This window comes from Olea europaea, chromosome 6 (assembly GCF_002742605.1).
Source record: "Olea europaea var. sylvestris chromosome 6, O_europaea_v1, whole genome shotgun sequence".
In the NCBI taxonomy this organism is placed as follows: Eukaryota; Viridiplantae; Streptophyta; class Magnoliopsida; order Lamiales; family Oleaceae; genus Olea; species Olea europaea.
In genome coordinates this window covers 2,870,579-2,890,419 of record NC_036242.1, presented here as the reverse complement: position 1 = coordinate 2,890,419, position 19,841 = coordinate 2,870,579, and the positions used below count along the sequence as shown (strand labels likewise).

Sequence of the window (19,841 nt, the reverse complement as noted above, 5' to 3'; positions counted from 1 at the left end):
TTTTGCCTCCTAACATGGTGTTTGAGTGTGCAAGTGATGCTTGCACGGAGAGGACATGATTGAGATTTTGTTGGCACATTTTTGAGATCAACAACTAATGATCTAGAAGTGTAAAGTTTAAACTACAAAAAGCTAACATTTCACTGATAGATAATTACCAATAAAAAATGGAACATCTATTGATAAAAGTAAAAGGCTTGACTACCTTGGCACTCCGCCGGTCAAAGTGATCCAGGGCATCATATAACAAAGCAGCAGGAAGGGTGCTCCCAATCTGAAAGATAGATACTGTGGAGTCTGGAACTCGATGTAGAAATTCCATGCTTGTGTTAGAAAGTATCCTTACTCCATCACACTCAGGGATAAGGATTATGGGCTCATCGTATATGTAGCGCACAGGATCACCATAAGGACCTACCATCAATAGCATATCATCCCAGTATAGTAAGACACTGTCCATTCCACACCAAGCCAGCTGTTCAGGTGGAAGAGCTGACTATACACACAAAGATAGTGGAGAACATCAGAAAGATTGAAATGTACATGCCAGCCTCATTTTTTAAATTGAGACCTTGAGAGTACAACAATATATATAATTGGACTCTAGATGTAGTTCACAGTTAATAACTTGCTTATTTGCTATACATACCCATCATCCCTAAGACAAAAAATGCTTTTTATATTCGTAACCCCAGAGGCAGTCAATTCTCCATTTTGTAGTCCAATATTCAGTTGATAGGCTGATTAAATTGAAATAATATGATCTCATTGATGTCGTTACTAAGTACTCAGCAAGACAACATCTATGTGAATCATCAATGTTCTCCATCTATGTATTTTACATAAGGCTTAATTCTATGGTCAGCTGATATAAAGATGCTCAAGAAGATAACAGAATAAACAATTCTAAAACTAGGTAATTTTTTGGCCTGTACCTTCTGATTTATTAAATGGACCACTGACATATGATGTCCACAGAAAACTCAGAAGTCATAATGATGCAAAAAAGACTATTTTCCAACTCTTACTATTCAACCTGAAATCCTAAGACTGTTATTTCCAGATTCTGATTTGGAAAGCACAGCAGAATCACTTCATCCATTTTGAGCACTACCGTAACAAAAGGTTATGGTTGGCATTACAAAGAAAAATCAAACAAACGGTAAGCCATAATGCTAGAGATACAGGTCCTAGCTAGGATACCCCAACCTCAACCAGCTCATCCAGTTTAACCATTATTGAGTGGCACTTTTGACGTTATATAGTATGCATTTAAACCATAAAGACAACTTTTTTCCAAACAAATCAACCACTGCAATGGAGAAGCACTTTGTTTGTCCATATAATTTTGAGTTGAAATTCACAAATCCTTTCGACGCAACTAATTATACCTCACAAGTGTACTCAAAGATAATATTTGAAAAATCCGTTGACATAACCAGAAGCCTCCCGTCATGTGTGAACGATGCCAGAAGCTTCCCAGTCCTCGAAACCATCATCTTCTGCAAAGGCCCTATACCTACACCAAGCTGCTGCACCCCATCCTCTTCTACCAACAAGACATGATCCCCGATCCCCAACAAAACCTCCACATTCCCAGACATAGTGTACTGCGGCTCAATCACAGCTATACAATGAGGCAAATCCTCCAAATTACAGTCCGCCATTTTAACGGCCCTGGGATTCTTCAAATCCGGCACCGCAAAAATCCCAAACGCCTCATTGATACAAACGACACCGTTTCCCCAGAACACACACTCGACAACGCTACTTTCGAAACACTCTTTGCCCAAAGAAAAATTATTGATTAATTCGGCATGGATATTATAAAAATAAACAGTGCCGTCTTGGGTGATGCAGATTAGAATTTGATCATCGGTCCATGACATACCGATGAGGCGACCACCGGGATTCTTCCAGACGGTCTCGGAAATCAATCGGCCGGAGGAGGTGAAGATGCGGAGCTTGCGAAGGGCCGACTCGGCGAAGAGCTGGACGATCTTCGCGTCGTCGCGGATGGTGGCGATGGGACCTCCGAAAGGTGCACAGGCTACCTTGCTCTTTGTGAGGTCAACGTGCTTCCACTGCATCTGGTACAGTTCCGGCTTCCGGTAGTACCGGTTGTACAGCAGCTGCCACTCTGCCGCTACTGAAACTCCGGCCATTATTGGTAAAGCTTAAAGTTATCAACTTTTGTACTAATTTAGTACTTCTGTTATCAATTTGGGTTTATTTGATCTGCAGAATTGAAGGAGAAAAAGTTGAAGAATGATTGCAAAAGTTTCGGGGATGGGGGAGAGAGAAGAGTTGCAATTCATGAAGATGCGATTTCTAATGGAGGGGATTGCGTTTCTCAAATTGGGCCAACATTGTATTGGGCAAAGTCCAGCCCACCATTGGCCCATGAAGTTTCTAGATCACGTCTAGGCTTATCAGGGTGGGGTAGGACAGGATTGGGCCAGAACAGAATATGAGTTTCGCCATGCTTTTCAACATCGAATTTCAAAAGAACAACTTACAAAAATATCCTTAAAATTATGAATCTTTTGAAAAATCAAATGAAAATTATTTTGGAAATAAAAAAATACTGTGTAAATTTTTTATAAAAATATCACTTTTAAAAATTTAGTAAATTTTGTTATTAAACAATGTGACTTTTATTAAAAAGTTATGTTTGTTACTAAAAAAGGTAATAAAAATTTCAAAAAGACGATTTAAAAAAGTGACAAAAGTAATAATTATTAAGTGATGAAAATTCAAAAAAGCGACAGAAATTTAGAAAAAAGTAACGAAATTTAAAAAGTGATACAAATTAAGAAAAAGTTACACATTAAAAAAGTGACACGCACCAAAAATGACAAAATTTAGAAAAAGCGACACAAACTCAATGACAAACCCATAAAAAGTGAGGAAATAAAAAAAAAATTTGAAAATATATTATAACGCTTAACAATATACAATACCCCCAAAAGGAAGGTCAATGTGTTAAAATGAACAAAAAGTGTGCTAATATACCATCAACGAATCCAGAGTCATTGCACTACCTAAAAATCGATGGACAGTGTTTCAACTGTTCTAACAACTTTAATCCAAATTTTATACATATCAATGAAAAACAACCCCACTTCCAGAGACATTGTCATGGCATCCAAGGATTTTCGATTGCCAAATTTCATAATTATACATAAGCTATTTCATTTGCAATATTCCATCTTTAACCGAAACAAAGACTGTGCATGCATCTTTGTTACAAAGAAAGTTGCATACATAGCAATAATACGGGCTTCCCTTTGCTATCCCTTCCATATTGTGTACCATTGCCATGTACTCTTCAATGGAAGATCCAGATGATGCAGAATATGATGCAACAATCGAAGACAATGAATTTAGGATAATCTTAATGAAGATGCACCTGTTGGAAATGGTGGGTCTATTGGGTCAATTTTGACCACAATTTTAAGTGGGACCCGATGTTCGATGTATCAAGATTAATGTTCAATTAAATTCTACGTTCCGAGTAGATGAGTGTAGAATATTTAATTGTGAAAAATCATTTCAATATGAATGAGAAATTATGGTTGAAAGTTGGATAATAAATAAGAGGATAAATGGGAAAGAATTGGAAAAATGTTCCAATCCAACATAGGTTGCAAATACAACCTTGAACCACTTAATAAACTTCAAGTTTGGATATGGGTTTGGGCCCCAAGGGGTACCAATAGTCTTTAAAAGGGGGGAGTTTTAGACAATGTCTAGACTAATCCAAAGGCCACACACGTACGTGCCGCTGCCGTCCGACCGGCCGGGTCGATCACTTCAATATGAATGAGAAATTATGGTTGAAAGTTGGACAATAAATAAGAGGAATAAATGGGAAAGAATTGGAAAAATGTTCCAATCCAACATAGGTTGCAAATACAACCTTGAACCACTTAATAAACTTCAAGTTTGGATATGGGTTTGGACCCCAAGAGGTACCAATAGTCTTTAAAAGGGGAAAATTTTAGACAATGTCTAGATTAATCCAAAGGCCACACACGTGCGCGCCGCTGCTGTCCGACCAGCCGAGTCGTGGGTGTGGTGGGCCTGTGCTTGTGCCTGTGCCTGTGTATTCATCTTACCTATAAAATTCTGTAGATGTATTAATCAAAAATAAATAAATTCATCTCAATTAACTTTCAACTTGAACATTAAAAATTTATGCATAAAAAGAAAATAAATATATTCCAAGATTATGTGGTCGAATGTACGATTTGAATTGTTCTTAAGCAATGTCATCAACAATATTCATTCGTTAGCGCGCACCTTTTACACCTGCTATATGCCTCTCGTAGTTAAAATAAAAAATAAAAAAATAAAAAACCTACATGCCTCTCAATATATTTTAATACAGATGCAAGTTTAGTATTAAAGTATATTTTGAAAAACTATATCTTGATATTGTTAAGTTCCAGTCAACGATAGCGAAAACGAAAAATGAAAAAAGCAAGAAAAAAATTACAAATTTAATGTGTTTCGACAAATTACTTTGATAGAAAACTTAAAAATAAAAGTAGGATTATCTCAAGATTGGGTTTTCACAAATAATATTAACGATTTATGTTAAAATGCTTTAGAATATTTAGATTTATAAGTTGACTTTACTGCTAAACCTCTTTATGAAAGATTAGCTAGAAAGATTTGAGTGTTCATTAGACCTTTGTTAATGTCAATAATATGGAAGATCTAACACAAACATGGTTAGACTTTCAAAGAGTCGCACATGTAGATTGTAATATAAAAACCAAAAGATCATATCAGCGACAACGAATGTGAAAAACAAAGAAAAAAACAATATATCAATGGCAAACTCACACCATAAATTTTATAGACTAATATATTTTGTGACCGTTTGATTTAACTAAAAAAAAATTGAAAAATATATAAGTTAAAGTCAACAATTAATTTAATAATACATTTCATGAAACTCATCACTTTTCAATTATACATTTCATCAACTTTTATCATAATAAACAAAAAATTGATTTTTATCAAAATCAAACAATGACTTAGTACATAGTATTAAACAAAATAAATGTAGATTTTCTGTTTTATTTATTTTCGATATTGTTTTGTGGCCCCGTTTGGTAGCTTTTTTTTTCAAAATGTATTTTTCTTTTTCTTTTTTTCAATCACACATTCTTTATTAAAATAATATTACACGTAAATAATTTTTTTTCTTTTTTTCAACCACACATTTCACATCAATTTACTATTCTAAAATGTATTTTTACGTAAAAATGACTATCAAACAGCCCCATATATGTTAAATGTAAAATTTCACATTAAGTATATAAAATTAAACAACATATACGGTTTCAAGCAGCTATTCTTTTTATGGTTTCAAGTATGTTTAAACGAACAACTATCTTGTGATACATTGTTAAAGATAAAAATTTAGTATTGCTTATAAGAATTTTTTAGCTATTTTTTTCAATAATGTTGATATTTTATTTTATTTTTAAAATATTATCTATATGTGTCCATTATTATCCTATTAAACAAGCCATGTGTTTACAATAAAATTGCTTATTATCTCATCCTAATTTATATGAATATTGTATTAAATTAAATCCAGCCGATGGGAACATGTCAACAGCTCAAGGCGCCTCCTTTTTTGAAAAATATAAATTTGACCAATTTGTGTTAGTCAAATCACATGCAAGGTAGCTTCCCAAAGTGGTGATTTGGGAATAAAGCAACGCGGTTTCTCGTCAAAGGAACCAACAATGTTATTTAAAATATAAAAATATAAAGTTTGTCGTTTAATTTTTTAAATTATCTAAATCAATAAAGCATCTTTCAGATTTATGTTTTTAGTCACTTTTCAATTTAAAATGTTTTTATATTAATTTTTATGAAACCTAGGATTTTGATTCAAAAATTTCATAATGAACACAAAAAGTTGATTTCTTGATGTGGACGTCCACGTTGCTAGTCATGAAATTATGGGCCTGTTTGGGAGCGATTTTTCCTCCCAAAAAATTGATTTTTTGACCGTTATTTAACTATTTCAGCCGTCATATTTGACTTCTTCTCTCACAGGTGGACCCTACTTTTTCCCTAACGGTCAAAAAATCAATTCTCAAAATCACTCCCAAACAGACTCTATATTTATAGATAAGTAATTATTTAGTTTTTAATATTGTAAGTTCTTAAATGAGATTAATCTCTCTCTCTCTCTCTCTCAACTTGATAATTTTTGCAATGAAGCATGGGTTTGTTTGGGGAGGTCAAAGCAAATTATATATTGTATAATAAATTTTTTTATTTTTTTATTTTATTTTTTTATTATTTTTTTTTTGTTCCAATGTAAGGAACAAGGCATTGTGACATAAAATGAGAATATATCATTTCGACTGCTACAATGAAACTAAAAGAATTTATTTTTAGTTTCTTAAGAATTCTCGCCATTCAATGGAAATAACTCTGTATAGGCATAATTCTCAATTTAAACTAAGTTTTTATAAATAAACTTTCCCCAACTTTTATCCTTAATCTCATGGAATAATTCATATGAATAAAGAAAAAATTAGTTTCATGACCTCATAAAAAAACAATATATTTATATTTTATTTAAGTTGTTGCATAAGTGACGGGATCTATTTTTTTTTTAATTGAAACGGAAATTTCCATGAATTGAGATGCATAAATTTAGGGGAAAAAAAAATTCAAAATCATTTATATCTTTCCTTTAGTAATACTTTTCTAATAGGAATTTAATGCTTATTAATGACTTTAACTAAAAGTGCCCCTTAGGAATTTAATGCTTATTAATGACTTTAACTAAAAGTGCCCCTATTAAATTAAATTAAATTTTTTTCTCTCATATTTTCAATCTACAGTCTTTTATACAATAATAGTATACGTAAATCGAAAAATTTTCCTTCTTTTTTCAACCACTCATTTTCAAATAAATAAATACTATTGCACCCATTTTAATTTGAAAAAATAGGGGCCAAACGGGTGTTTAATAGCGAAGTTCATTTAAAATGAAATTTCTTTAATTACGTTTTAAACTCCAGCGTGTCCTTAAAAATACAAGTTGATCTCTCACAAATTTCACTATTTGACAAGAGCACAACAATAATTCAATACACTTAATTGCTCGATATTATCTTAAGCTATTTCATTTAAAAATTTAAACTGATATTATAGTCTTTGTATCAATTTGCTTCCATGTTTTCTAGTTATTTCGAAAAATCAATTATAGGAAATCTGCCAAAAAATTATTTTAAATAAAATAACAAGTAGTGTGTTTTGATCTTTTCATTTATTCAAATAAATATCTCCATTTCAACTCAGAAGGCCTAGGCTTTGAGTTTTCAAACATTTCTCTACTTTTCTACAAAATATCGTTACTGTTTTCTCGTTTTATTAAGTCTGACCAAAAAACTTTGACCAGAGACAACTTGCAAGTTGCGCCCGGTCAAACGTTAGACATTTTCATTTTTTATGCACTTTATTTAAGAAAGCCTCTGTATGTATAAAGGAAGACACAATTAAAGCATTTTTGCAACCAATCAACTTTCTAAATTTGTTAGTTTTACAGGACTGAACCATTTGTTCGTTTGGTCGAGTTCGGTCTGATTCTTTCTCTGTTCTTTTCGTACTCAGCTTTTCAGTAGAAGAAACGTGGAGTTTCTTGGGAGTAGTTCGATGAATTTCTTAGCATGTTTTGTTCTAATTTGTTTTTTTACTGTTCCATTGGTTGAGGGTAGAGTTCGCCATTACAAATGGGAAGCGAAGTATGAATTTAAGTCTCCAGATTGCTATAAAAAGCTTGCTATTACCGTCAATGGAAAAACGCCAGGGCCGAGTATCGTTGCTCAGCAGGGGGATACAATTATTGTAGAGCTCAAAAACAGTTTGTTAACAGAAAATGTTGCAATCCACTGGCATGGAATAAGACAGGTGACTTGCTGAATTTTGTTTATCAATTTAGTTTTTTTGATTAAAAAAACTTAGTGAAAAAGGGTGTTTGGCCGGTCACATGGGTTCGAACTCTCCACAGGGGTTCGGCCTCTTCATGGGGTTTGGCAAATCGTCACATTGCCAGAAAGATATGGAGTGTGGGCCTAGTATCACTCTCTATGTGGCTGCCATGTGGTCATCTGTGGAGTCTCTCTGGAAGAGGCGTAACAAGTTCATGCATGTCGGCTAAAGGATTCTTGTTTTTTGCAGATTGGAACGCCTTGGTTCGATGGAACAGAAGGGGTGACACAGTGTCCTATTTTACCTGGAGACACATTTGTGTACAAATTTATTGTCGATAGAGTACGTTCTTCTTTAATTAAACCTTTGTGACTACTTTGAGTCGTCCCACATAACTCGTGAAAAGTCACGTCTTGCATGTCGGTTTTAAGGCGGAACCAAATGAATTTCAGTTGTTGGTTTAGTAGTTCACTATGTTTTTTCCTTGTTCTGCAGCCAGGGACATATTTATACCATGCACACTATGGTATGCAAAGAGAAGCGGGGCTGTACGGATCGATTCGTGTATCGCTTCCCGAAGGAGAATCCGAGCCCTTTTCGTATGACTATGATAGAAGTATAATCCTTACTGATTGGTATCACGCCAGCACATATGAACAAGTTGCAGGCCTCTCTTCCATACCCTTTGTTTGGGTTGGAGAACCTCAAGTAAGTTTATCCCAACCTATTCCCGTCTATGATGACTTTAATTGCACCCTACATTCGTTAAGACTTAATGCAGGCTTTTGGTTGTACTATTAGTAACTTCTATAGTACTTTTTAAGCACAACAAAACAAGTTCATTGGCGGATCCAATAATTCATCTGAGTTAGGGCGGAGCTCGACGGCCACGAGCAGCCGCCCAATACGAGGGGAAATATTTCCAGCGGAAGCTCGTCGGGCGCTGGCTCCGCCTCATAGCTCATGACACTCTCCCCTTGCAAGCTGGTTTTAAGTAGTGGTTATATTCCATGTGAAGTGACTAATGGGTTTCTCTTAATTTTTCAGTCTATTCTGATACAAGGCAAGGGAAGGTTCAATTGCAGTACACCAGGCATTCAAGCAAGTCTTTGCAATGCCACAAATCCTGAATGTACACCTTATGCGCTGACAGTGATTCCTCGAAAAACGTATCGACTCCGAATCGGAAGCCTAACAGCCTTATCCGCGTTGAATTTTGAAATTGAAGGACATAACATGACTGTTGTTGAAGCTGATGGTCACTATGTCGAACCCTTTGTTGTAAAAAACTTGTTCATTTACTCCGGTGAGACATATTCCGTCCTAATTACGGCCGATCAAGATCCTTCTAGAAACTACTGGGCAAGTGCAAAAATTGTAAGCAGGAATAGCAATACTACAAATGGTTTAGCCATCTTTAACTATTATCCGAACCATCCACGACGAAACCCTCCAACGGTTCCAGCTCCCGGACCGCATTGGAATGACAACGAACCACGGCTGACTCAAAGCATTGCAATAAAATCACGCCAAGGTTATATCCACCCTCCTCCTCAGACATCTGACCGAGTAATTGTGATGCTCAATACACAAAACAATATCAACGGCGTCCGCCGTTGGTCCATCAACAACGCCTCGTACAATCTCCCGCACACGCCATATCTCATCGCACTTAAGTACAACTTTACCGATGCCTTCGACCCTTCTCCTCCCCCTGACGGGTACGACTTTGCGAACTACGACATTTACAGCGTTGCCAAGAATGTGAATGCCACTACAAGCACTGGCATCTACAGAAATAAGTTCAATACAACGGTGGATATCATATTGCAGAATGCCAACACAATGAACCCCAACAATAGTGAGACACATCCATGGCATTTACATGGACATGATTTTTGGGTTTTGGGTTATGGCAAGGGCAAGTTTGACAAAACTAAGGATCCCAAAAACTTCAACCTAGTAAACCCAATTATGAAAAACACAGTGCCTGTTCATCCATATGGATGGACTGCTTTGAGATTTCGGGCCGATAACCCGGGAGTTTGGGCTTTTCATTGCCATATAGAGTCCCATTTCTTCATGGGTATGGGAGTTATATTTGAAGAAGGTATTGAGAAAGTTGGTCCATTGCCCAAATCAATAATGGGATGTGGTGATACCAAAGGCTTCCACAGGCCATAGGACTTTTTTTTGGGGGAAACATACTAAAATTAGGGATCAAGATTGAAAATTCCGATTTTTTAACACTTTATTGAATAATACGCCAAGAAAAATACAATTTTTAAATAGTAACAATTATTGTAATTTCTCATAGAGCTGCAATAACTATTGACAAGTTTCAACTATTGTAAGTTTTTTATTTTTTATTTTTTTCAAAGTAAAGTAACCGAAGTTCCAATCAATGTGTAATTTCCTGGGCGTATTTTTCAATGAAATGTTAAAAACCGGAGTTTTCCCTTTTTTTTCGTCTAAAAAACAGTGTAGGGCCTAAATTCCTCTCTTTTTAGGGGTGTACATGGTCATTTATCATTTTTTCAGTTATTCCTTCTAGTGTAGACGATGTTATTCTTTACCTATTTAGAGTCAATTTGTACTTAGAAAAATTTATAAGCAATACAAGTACTTTAAATTTTGTTGTATATTTGTTAGCTTGATCGGTCTTTACCATACAGTAATGCAGAATAAAAATGAAATACAATATTTTCGATTAACCATTGATGTCGTCCATATTAAGCATAGCCTGCAAGTTTTAAATTTTATTACTGAAAAAAATATCTATATTGTCGATGAGCATATACTTTTGAGAAATAAAAGTAATTGTTCATATATTTTTCTTTTGCGCCGAATGAGGCATTTTTACTTAAATGCCACGAGGCCTGGTTCGTGTAGATTTATCCCCAAAAATGGTAATTGAGTTGTCCATGAACTTGCGGCTTTTGGTCGATGGAATGGTTAGATTAACTTCATAAGTAAAGACAAATTCAAAATCAAATAAACATGAATAATCAAATGTCAAATTGAACCAAGCAACCCAGCTTGTGACAGTTCGCAAGAAACTTCGTCTCAAGATATGAATGAATTTCTTTCTAGCCTTCAAAGTGAAACAAACATGAAATTATTTACGAAGAAATGTGGTACTATGAATCTTCTTAAAAGTCGCTGAGTTGAAATTATCAAACCAAGCAACCCAGCTTGTGACAGTTTGCAAGAAACTTCCTCTCAAGATATGAACGAATTTCTTTCTTCCTCTCAAGATATGAACGAATTTCTTTCTAGCCTTCAAAGTCAAACAAACATGAAATTATTTACGAAGAAATGTGGTACTATGAATCATCTTAAAAGTCGTTGAGTTGAAATTATCAAACCAAGCAACCCAGCTTGTGACAGTTTGCAAGAAACTTCCTCTCAAGATATGAATGAATTTCATTCTAGCCTTCAAACAAACATGAAATTATTTACGAAGAAATATGGTACTATGAATCATCTTAAAAGTAGCTGGTTGAAATTATCAGCTAATCACAGTATGCTGTGGAGGAGTTGGTATATCGTCCTCTTCAAGTGATAAAAAAGATAACAAAGTAACTAGTTCGGTGAATATCGCTAAGGAAACTTGCCAAAAAAAGCAAAACAAACAAGGCCGAAAGCTATCCTAAAAAAATGAACCAGTGAATTCAAAAAGAGTCGAAAATCATATTCAAGAGGATGAGAGCAACACAGCTCCCAAATACCTTATTCTTTCTCAGGTGCAACTTGCCTTCCAATCCTATTCATTCCTAGTGGAAGGGGGGATCGGACGATGGAAGAAGGATATTTTGAATGCTAAACATGAAACTATACTCATCCAAACACCCAGATACACTGAAACCAAGAACCATTACAATCTTTACTAACGAGTATGTTGGGTTTTCTGATATCCAGTAATTCGGGCAATGATTTAAAACAGTTGTCGGATTATTTATCGACACCATGGACTTGGCTCGGCTAGGAGATGAACTACACTTTTGGATGATTCGGGTTTGGTTGGATGATTATTTGGTTAGTTGGACCATTTAGTGATTAATATGGAGTTGAATATTGACCCATTAGTTTAGGTTAATTGGTAGCCCACTTAGTGAATCCTAGACCCAATTAGACTGACCTAAACTAACACATATATATATATATATATATATATATATCTCCCAGCCGTTTTTTGTTGTGTGTGTGTTGTAGCAATGGAGAGGAGAGTTGAGAGAAGAGAGGCAACCGAGAGAGAGGGAAGCCATGTGAAGTTGTGAGTAAGATTCAATCACTGTTCTTCTTCCTTTCCATACCTTTGTGTATTGCTAACACCACCACCCTTCTCCTTTGTGGGGTTAGAGAGAAAGAGAGCAGTCCAAAGTGAAGGTGAAAGTCTTGGGTCGAGCTAATGTAAACTGGTATTCGTTTGATTATTTTTTGAGCCCGGAATCAAAATTTATCAAGGGATTTACGCTACAGAGTATTCTATTTGCTGAACAGATGCACGAGTAAATTGATATAACTGTGTAACATATAAATTTTTTGGCCTTTTTCTTTTGGTGTGTCGACCTACTGGGCTCAAAAGAACCTCAGTTCCAGAGAAAACTTAACAATATTCAAATAAGATCCTTGGGGCCAATGAAAAAATGAGTGTGTACCTCAACAGTTGAATCTTTTCCTGAGAATAAAATCTCGAATCGAAAGTGGCATATGGTACATTATTGAAATTACAATGGAGAGACGGCCTGTAGAGAACCGTGCAGGTGGGTTATCTTCCAGCACTACATTGACAGTCTTCTCCGCAAACTCTTCGGTAGGGGTAGATTTTAGGCTTTGTGACAAATTTGCCCTTCCTCGAATCACTTCATCAAACTTCTTGTACAATTTCCATTCCGGCATTTTGCTGTAACTGGCTGAAGTAAAATTCCCTATATTCGACTTGATGGCTCCAGGAACAATGTTAATCACATCAATTCCAAAGGGTTGAAGTTCCAATCTGTATATATCATCAAAGTAGAATGATCACAAAACAGAATACGTTGACTGCATCTCTTATAAGAAACTAATAATCACGGTCCTGCGATACAGAAAACATTCAACAATAGCTATATATCATATGGAAATAAATACAAAAATATGAACCTATAAACAAAATAAGTTAAATGTGCCGAAAAAGAGATCATTCTTGACAGAATTTTTTAATGTGTAATTCAAATTGGCTCTTATTTCTATACTAAACACAAACATTATATTAGAAAGGACAAAATGTACTAAAACTTCCTACTTAAGTGCATAAAGAAAAATTAAGTTTCTAATTGTTAAAGGGAAATGATGGGTATAGTTCTAACAAGAACGATGTAATTCATATCTAAAGACAGCCGAAAGAAAGTTCTAGATCCAAACTAAAGCATAGACTAGTTACAATTAGTTGAGGCCATTAATAAGCATGTTTTACACACTCATATATGAATGGAATATAGATGATCAAACCTAGTATTAAATTATCGATACATTACAAAGGATGACTCTTTGAGCAAATATGCATCGTAGTAATAATGAAAATCCACGCTTCTACACCTGATGAATTATGGCTAATTGAGTGGATATCTACATAATTTAGTGTAATTATGTTACTTGTATTAAAAATAGACTTGGATAAAATTAGCCAAATTAAGATTTTGATCTTAATTTGAGTTGATTTTGAGTAATTGGAGGCTAACCAAATTTCTAGTGTTTATAAGATGTATGAAAAGAGAAAACAAAGACGATTCACAAGTTTCGATAACTAAATTCAACACTTGGAAAGTTTGGGGACTAATGTACAAAACTTTCGGAACTTGAAAACGTATCATTTATGGATGATTTTGGAGAATGAAGATCAACTTATAAAGAATTGAAATATAAAGGACTGATGATGTAAATGAGAATGGACTCGAGGTGAACAGAAGAGGAGAGTAAACAGAAGTTATAGCTTTGCGATCGCAAGGCTTGGCCAATCTGACCAGCAAGTTCAATGCCATAACTGTGCGATCAACTACTTCTACCATGCGATAGAATGGGTATACAGGGCAATTCAAAATTTTTTCGCAATCCAAATTTACTTCTACATGGATTAAAATTTAGGTCACAAGTTTTAACCTAAATCGAGAAATATAGGGACATTTATTTATCTATCACTCAAATGTAAATCTTTTAGATACAAAACACATTCCTTACAAAGAATTTCATATTGTCTAAGACTTTGAAGAAATAGATTCAAGAAGATTATTCAAAAAGTGTTTAATATTCAATATTTCGACATTATTTTCGTCTTCTTTTTACACTTAAATCATAAGTGATGGATTATTGATCAAATTCGTATTTTGTAATCACATGATGCTCCACTAATTGTATAGACTCTAGGATAACAATGAACACTACATTTTGATATTTTAATGTTAATTTCCATATTTTGACTTTAAATATTTGTTTTGTTTGAATGATTGTTAGGCTTTTGATGTATTTCAATTACTTGATCAATAATTGATCAGATTTGTAATTTTTATTTTGCTCGAGATAAAGAATAGGAATTATAGCATGTAGTTACAATTATTGAAAAGTTCGATAAGGCGCAGGAGAGACATTTAGATCAAAAGAAAAGGCAGCCGTCTCAAAGTGCTAGCATCACTTCCACCATCTCTGACAGAAAGAGGGAGCTTTCTGCCTGAAGTAAAATTTAATTGTCTCAATTCCCTAGGGATCGCACCAAAAATTTTTGTTCCTTATTGATTTCTCTATGCTTTGCATGATCTTATTGAATGTTTTTGTGATTTAATACATCTTCACATGTTTGCGTCATTCATAGAGATATAATAAAGTCATATACGTGGATAGTTTTAACATTACTCAAGAGAGATTCTTAAATAAAATAGGAACATTGGTCTTCAATTCAAATAGGTGTTGGTTTTAATGGGTAATTCAAGGTCTTCGTGCTTTTAATTAATTGAGTCTCATAAACGTTTCTTAATTAGGTAAAAGTTTTGTATTTAGTTAGTTACATGTTTAATTTACCATTATAAAACTCAGCCCTTGTTTGAGCCCCATTTTTGTAAGATAATATATTTGAAATAGTGATTTTCTGGAAAATGTGTAATTTAAGAATAAGGAAAACTTTTCAATTTACATATAAAATTATTTTATGGAATAATGTGTAGTTGAATATGAGTTTATGACAAAATGGAAGCCAAACATCGGCTCAAGTAATTTTGCTTTTGCTATTTGGTTAAAGTTAGTATCAATCGAAACTAAATTAAGTACACAACTTTCGTGGGAACTATACTTAGTAGGATGCATTGAACAAGAAGAAAATTGATAAAGGAAAGAGGGAGAGATAAGAAAGAGAATAGGAGAAAGGAAAAAGAGAAGACGCAAGAAAGAATAATGAGAATTTAGGGGAAGAATATCAAGAGACAAGGAGAATGATCTTTCCTTCTAATGTAAGGTGTGACATGGAAGTTTAAAAAGCAAAAACTTTGCCAATCATCTTCAAAAACTTTAATTGGTTGTGCACAATGATGAGCACAACAGACTAGCATTGCAGACCAGACTGTATAAAAAAGTAATTGCAGCATCGAAGGCTTAAATGAGCCCTATTAAGGAAACTATTCTTCCATGTTTGAAAATATGAATTTTATTTAAGTGAGATGGCCAGTCAAAAACGTTTTATTTATGTGCATCATCAAAAATCATTGACTTCACGTATTTAGGAAATTGAATCAAGGAAACACGCATGAAAGCATAGGAAATATGATTAAGGTATCCTAACCTATGTTGCACATCAAAAATAAGTTCATAAGTTTCATGACTTAAAAGAATTGTCCTTTTAATCATGTCATGAAAATTAGGAACATTGACTACAAAAGTGAGAGCAAACATATTATGTCAATAATTAGTAGGCAACAATCGAATATCAATTGGAAAGGCGTGCATGAGGATAATTGACTCAGAAAAAATTGTTGCAACTCGAGATGTATGATTCATTTAGGTAAAGTCACAACAAAACCAACTATAAAAACACATTTAGCGGTAGGCAAAATGTTTGAAAGAGATGACAATACTGTAGGTAAGTCTTCAACTTTAATATGGTTAATTATGTCAAAAGTCAGTGTGATAGGAGATACGAAACAAGTCTCACAATTCTCATCCTCACTATAAGAAGAGTCAATTGGCTCAAAAATAAAAATAAAAATCATTTTCTTTAGAAGGAAGATTAACACAAATAGACTTAGAAAGTGACTGGAGTGGTTAATTATATCAAACATTAGTGTGATACGAGATACGAGACAAGTCTCATAACTCTTGTCCTCACTATCAGAACAGTTAATTGGTTCAAAGATAAAAATTTCATTTTCTTCTTTAGGAGAAGAACTAACACAAACTTAGGAAGTGACAGGGGTGGTATGTCTGAGCTTTTACATAATTGATGAAGTCGAAATGATATATACCAATAGTTGGCCACATGGTAAGCCTTATCTAAGGATCGGGGTCTAGGAATGTCGTTAGGGAAAATTTCAAGATTCAAACCATTGGTAAACTTGGACGATGTGATGTGGAGAGCCTCATAAATATAACAATTGTTTAATAACCATTCGAAATGTGCTAGATACTCACTAACAGTGGAAGTACCTTGCCTAAAGTGCAAAAAGAATTGATTTCGAAAATACATAGGGGTATACTTATTAGTTATTACTCAAAATACGTTTCATCTCATCCTACAAAGTGATTGAGTGTTGACTTAGACGATTGCATAAAAATACTTCTAATAACTTTTAGCAGAATCGACAAGTGACTGTTTAGTATAACAAATTCCACGTGAATCACTCAAATTGTCGTAGTTGAATAATTTTTCAAAATTGTCGAGCCAATCTATAAATGATTATGGACTAGTCCAACCATCAAATTTCCATGGTTGTGATTAAACTTGCCTAGAAGGATAATGGATGGTGTCAACATAGGTAGTAGAGAAGAGGTAATAGTATTGAAAAGGTGATGTGGAAAACACACTATCGTGATAATGACCTAAGGAATTAGTGTAGGTATAGGAGTTGTTATTAGAGTCATACATGATTTTATTTATTTACTAATTTTTTTTAAATTGAAAACTTTGCAACTAGAAATTAAATGAAATTTGACAAGCCAAAACAACAAAATAGAACCATATGACCAATTGCGATTTCAAGTTGGCATGATTCCAATGGCAAAGCAGCGACTAACTCATCTAGACCATTGCGTCAATCAACAAGAACCAGAGATCACATGCAAATAGTTCCAGAAGATTCTCTTTATCTCTTTTTTCTTCTTTATCTTTCCTTTACTATTTCTTTTTGACTTTTTTATATTTTTATTTTAAATATATAAACAAACTGAATCGAAATAAAACTAAAGGTTAATATTAAATAGAGCAAAACCAAAATTGGAGATTGCTGAAAATCTGATGATGTCTGAGTAGCAAGGGATGAGGGGGCCTGCCAGAGAAAATAGAGGTTGTTGCATTACAGGAGATGTGGTGTCGTGTTGTCTGCTGCGTAAATTGTAATGATGAAAGTGAAGTTTTACTTTCAATTTCAGCAATGGGGACAACTAGTGGTTGGTGTATTGATAAAATTGGGAGAAGGAGTTGTGATTAATGAAGGATCAGCAGCGGCGAATGGTTCATGGTGGTGGATGTTAGACATGTCTGTGGTGGCTTATGGTTCGTTTCTAATAGTGATTTGGGTTGAGTGTGCGGTGATGGTGATATTATGTCTGATGTCGGTGGTTTAATAAGGAAGAGCATTGACAAAATGGTGGTTGAGTGATTTGAAGGGATGTAGGATTGCGTGGAAAGTTGGCGACTTAAGGGTTGTCGATGATGGTGAAAAATAGGAGGTGGTATGGGTTAGATGCTGTGGGGGCTAGATGAAGTATCGACAATGGGTAATGGTAGGTGGATGGGGAAGGTAATAGTGGTGGATGTAGATGGCGACGATGGGGTGGTGATGGAACTCGTTCACGGCAGCCGTTTGGGCTAAGGATTGGGGTTAGAATGTACTAGGTTTGGGCTATGGGTAGTGGGTATGGCTAAGTATATGGGTAGAGGAAATTATAGGAATCCAGGCATTTCAAGATGGTAGTGCAAAAATCAGGTGGAAAAGTTTTTTAATCAAAAATCAAGTATTATTTATATCCACCCTACCTAATTCAAACAAACCCTAAATCATTTTTTTCTATCCTCTTTAGACATCATTTCTTGTCTTTCTCTCGTCTCTCTCTCCCCCACCATCTCGCTCTTCATATCTCCTTTCGACTCCAATCAAGTGTATGAGAATGACGCTACTGACATTGGGGACTATTTCCAAAGGCCGATGCTACTGATTCAAATGGCGACGCTGCTATGAACGATGCAAACAGTGATTGGTGCGAATGGCAACGCTGTTGACATTGGTTAAAGCTGCTGATTCGAAAGGCGACTGGTGCGAATGACGAGAAAAGTATGTGTTGCTTACAAGTTCGAACGGCGACTAGTGCTGACATGGGGTTTTAGGATGTTATTTCTTTCTCTTTTTCGATCTGTGATTTTTGGGGCTTTGTGGCTTGTATTTTCATATCTTAGCGGTGGCTGCAGTGGTAGTGGGATCTGATTTGTTGTTGGTTTTTAGGTGATGGTAGTTGTGATGTTGGTTGACAGTGGTAAGGTGGTGGTGGTGGTGGTTGTGGAAGTGGCAACAGTGGTTGTTGATGGGATGTCATGAGATATGGGTGTTTGTTGGTGGTGGTGGTATACAGGCGGTGGCGATGGTTTTTGTTGGTGGTGTGGTACAAACGGTGACTGTAGTTGTTTTGTTTAGTGGTATTGCAGGGAGCGGAGGTAGTGTTCTTTTTTTTTTTTTTTATACGATGGTGGCAACGGGTCGATGGTGGCGTTGGCAGTTAGTGATGGTGATGGCGGTGGTGCGTGGTGGCGGTGTTGTAATACTAACCAGGTAAGGACGGTTGCAAGTGGCCATTGGTGGTAGTGGTATGTGACCTAATATTTGGTGTATACGACCACTTATTTGATTATCTGTGACCAAAAACTAATTTGTGACCAAAAAATTTAAAAATTTGTAACTGATGAATAAACTGTGACCTATAATTTTTTTTGAATTGTAACCAATGAAATAAATTGTAACCTATAAAATTTTTGATTTGTGACATCGAAATAATCTATGACTAATTAGTTCGGTAATATGTAACCAATAAATTAATTTTGACCTTTATTTATGTATCTGTGACAATTAATTAATAAATATTTTTAATTATATATACACACACACGTGAAATATGATTTTTTTTCCCATATGGGTATGTGTAGCGGGTTTGGGGTGAGCATTTGAGTGATGATGATAATTGGGATGGGTCAATCTTAATTGATAATTAGGCGAGGTCATAGGAAGAGTTGATTGAGTTGGCCTTGTATAGTGAATGGGCTAGGGTTATGTTTGGTTGTTTGTGATAATGGGTAGTGTATATGAATGCCTAATGGGATTAGGCTAAATAGGTGTTGGTTTGACCGGGTTGAAATATCTATGGGAAATTTTCGTATCTACATCATTACAAAATAAATATTTAAGATTTACTATGTCATTTTTATAATCCAAGTATTACTTTGTGACATGTTTAATATTTTGGGAAATACTATATACCCAATTCGGATTCCATATATTCATTGTAATTGAAATTAATTTTAATTGCTCTATTATTAAGCTAAGTCATTTATTGCTGTTTCTAAACCATCTCAAAATATATAAAAATAAAAAAAATAAAAAAAGAAGCTTTCATTGGCCAAACTGTAAAACATGCTTTTT

The 19,841-nt window shown here is 34.7% G+C and overlaps 2 protein-coding genes and 1 pseudogene across 2 annotated transcripts in view; 1 reads left to right on the top strand and 2 right to left on the bottom strand.

The window, feature by feature from the left end:
* The window catches only part of LOC111395006 (protein VACUOLELESS1-like), a 10,536-nt gene extending 8,214 nt beyond the window's left edge, over positions 1-2,322 (bottom strand). The window contains exons 1-2 of the mRNA XM_023021032.1: positions 1,392-2,322; positions 206-496 (exon numbers count right to left, since the gene is read on the bottom strand). Of these exons, the coding sequence (XP_022876800.1) occupies positions 206-496; positions 1,392-2,165 (1,065 nt within the window). The 5' untranslated portion in view covers positions 2,166-2,322. The remainder of the gene's footprint in view (positions 1-205; positions 497-1,391) is intronic.
* Positions 2,323-7,554: 5,232 nt separating this feature from the next.
* LOC111395501 (L-ascorbate oxidase) lies at positions 7,555-10,616 on the top strand. The gene is made up of 4 exons (XM_023021519.1): positions 7,555-7,953; positions 8,224-8,316; positions 8,470-8,682; positions 9,022-10,616. The coding sequence occupies exons 1-4, from the start codon at positions 7,699-7,701 to the stop codon at positions 10,156-10,158; spliced, it is 1,698 nt and encodes a 565-aa protein (XP_022877287.1). The 5' UTR covers positions 7,555-7,698; the 3' UTR covers positions 10,159-10,616.
* Positions 10,617-12,526: 1,910 nt separating this feature from the next.
* The window catches only part of LOC111395005, a 52,300-nt pseudogene continuing 44,985 nt past the window's right edge, over positions 12,527-19,841 (bottom strand).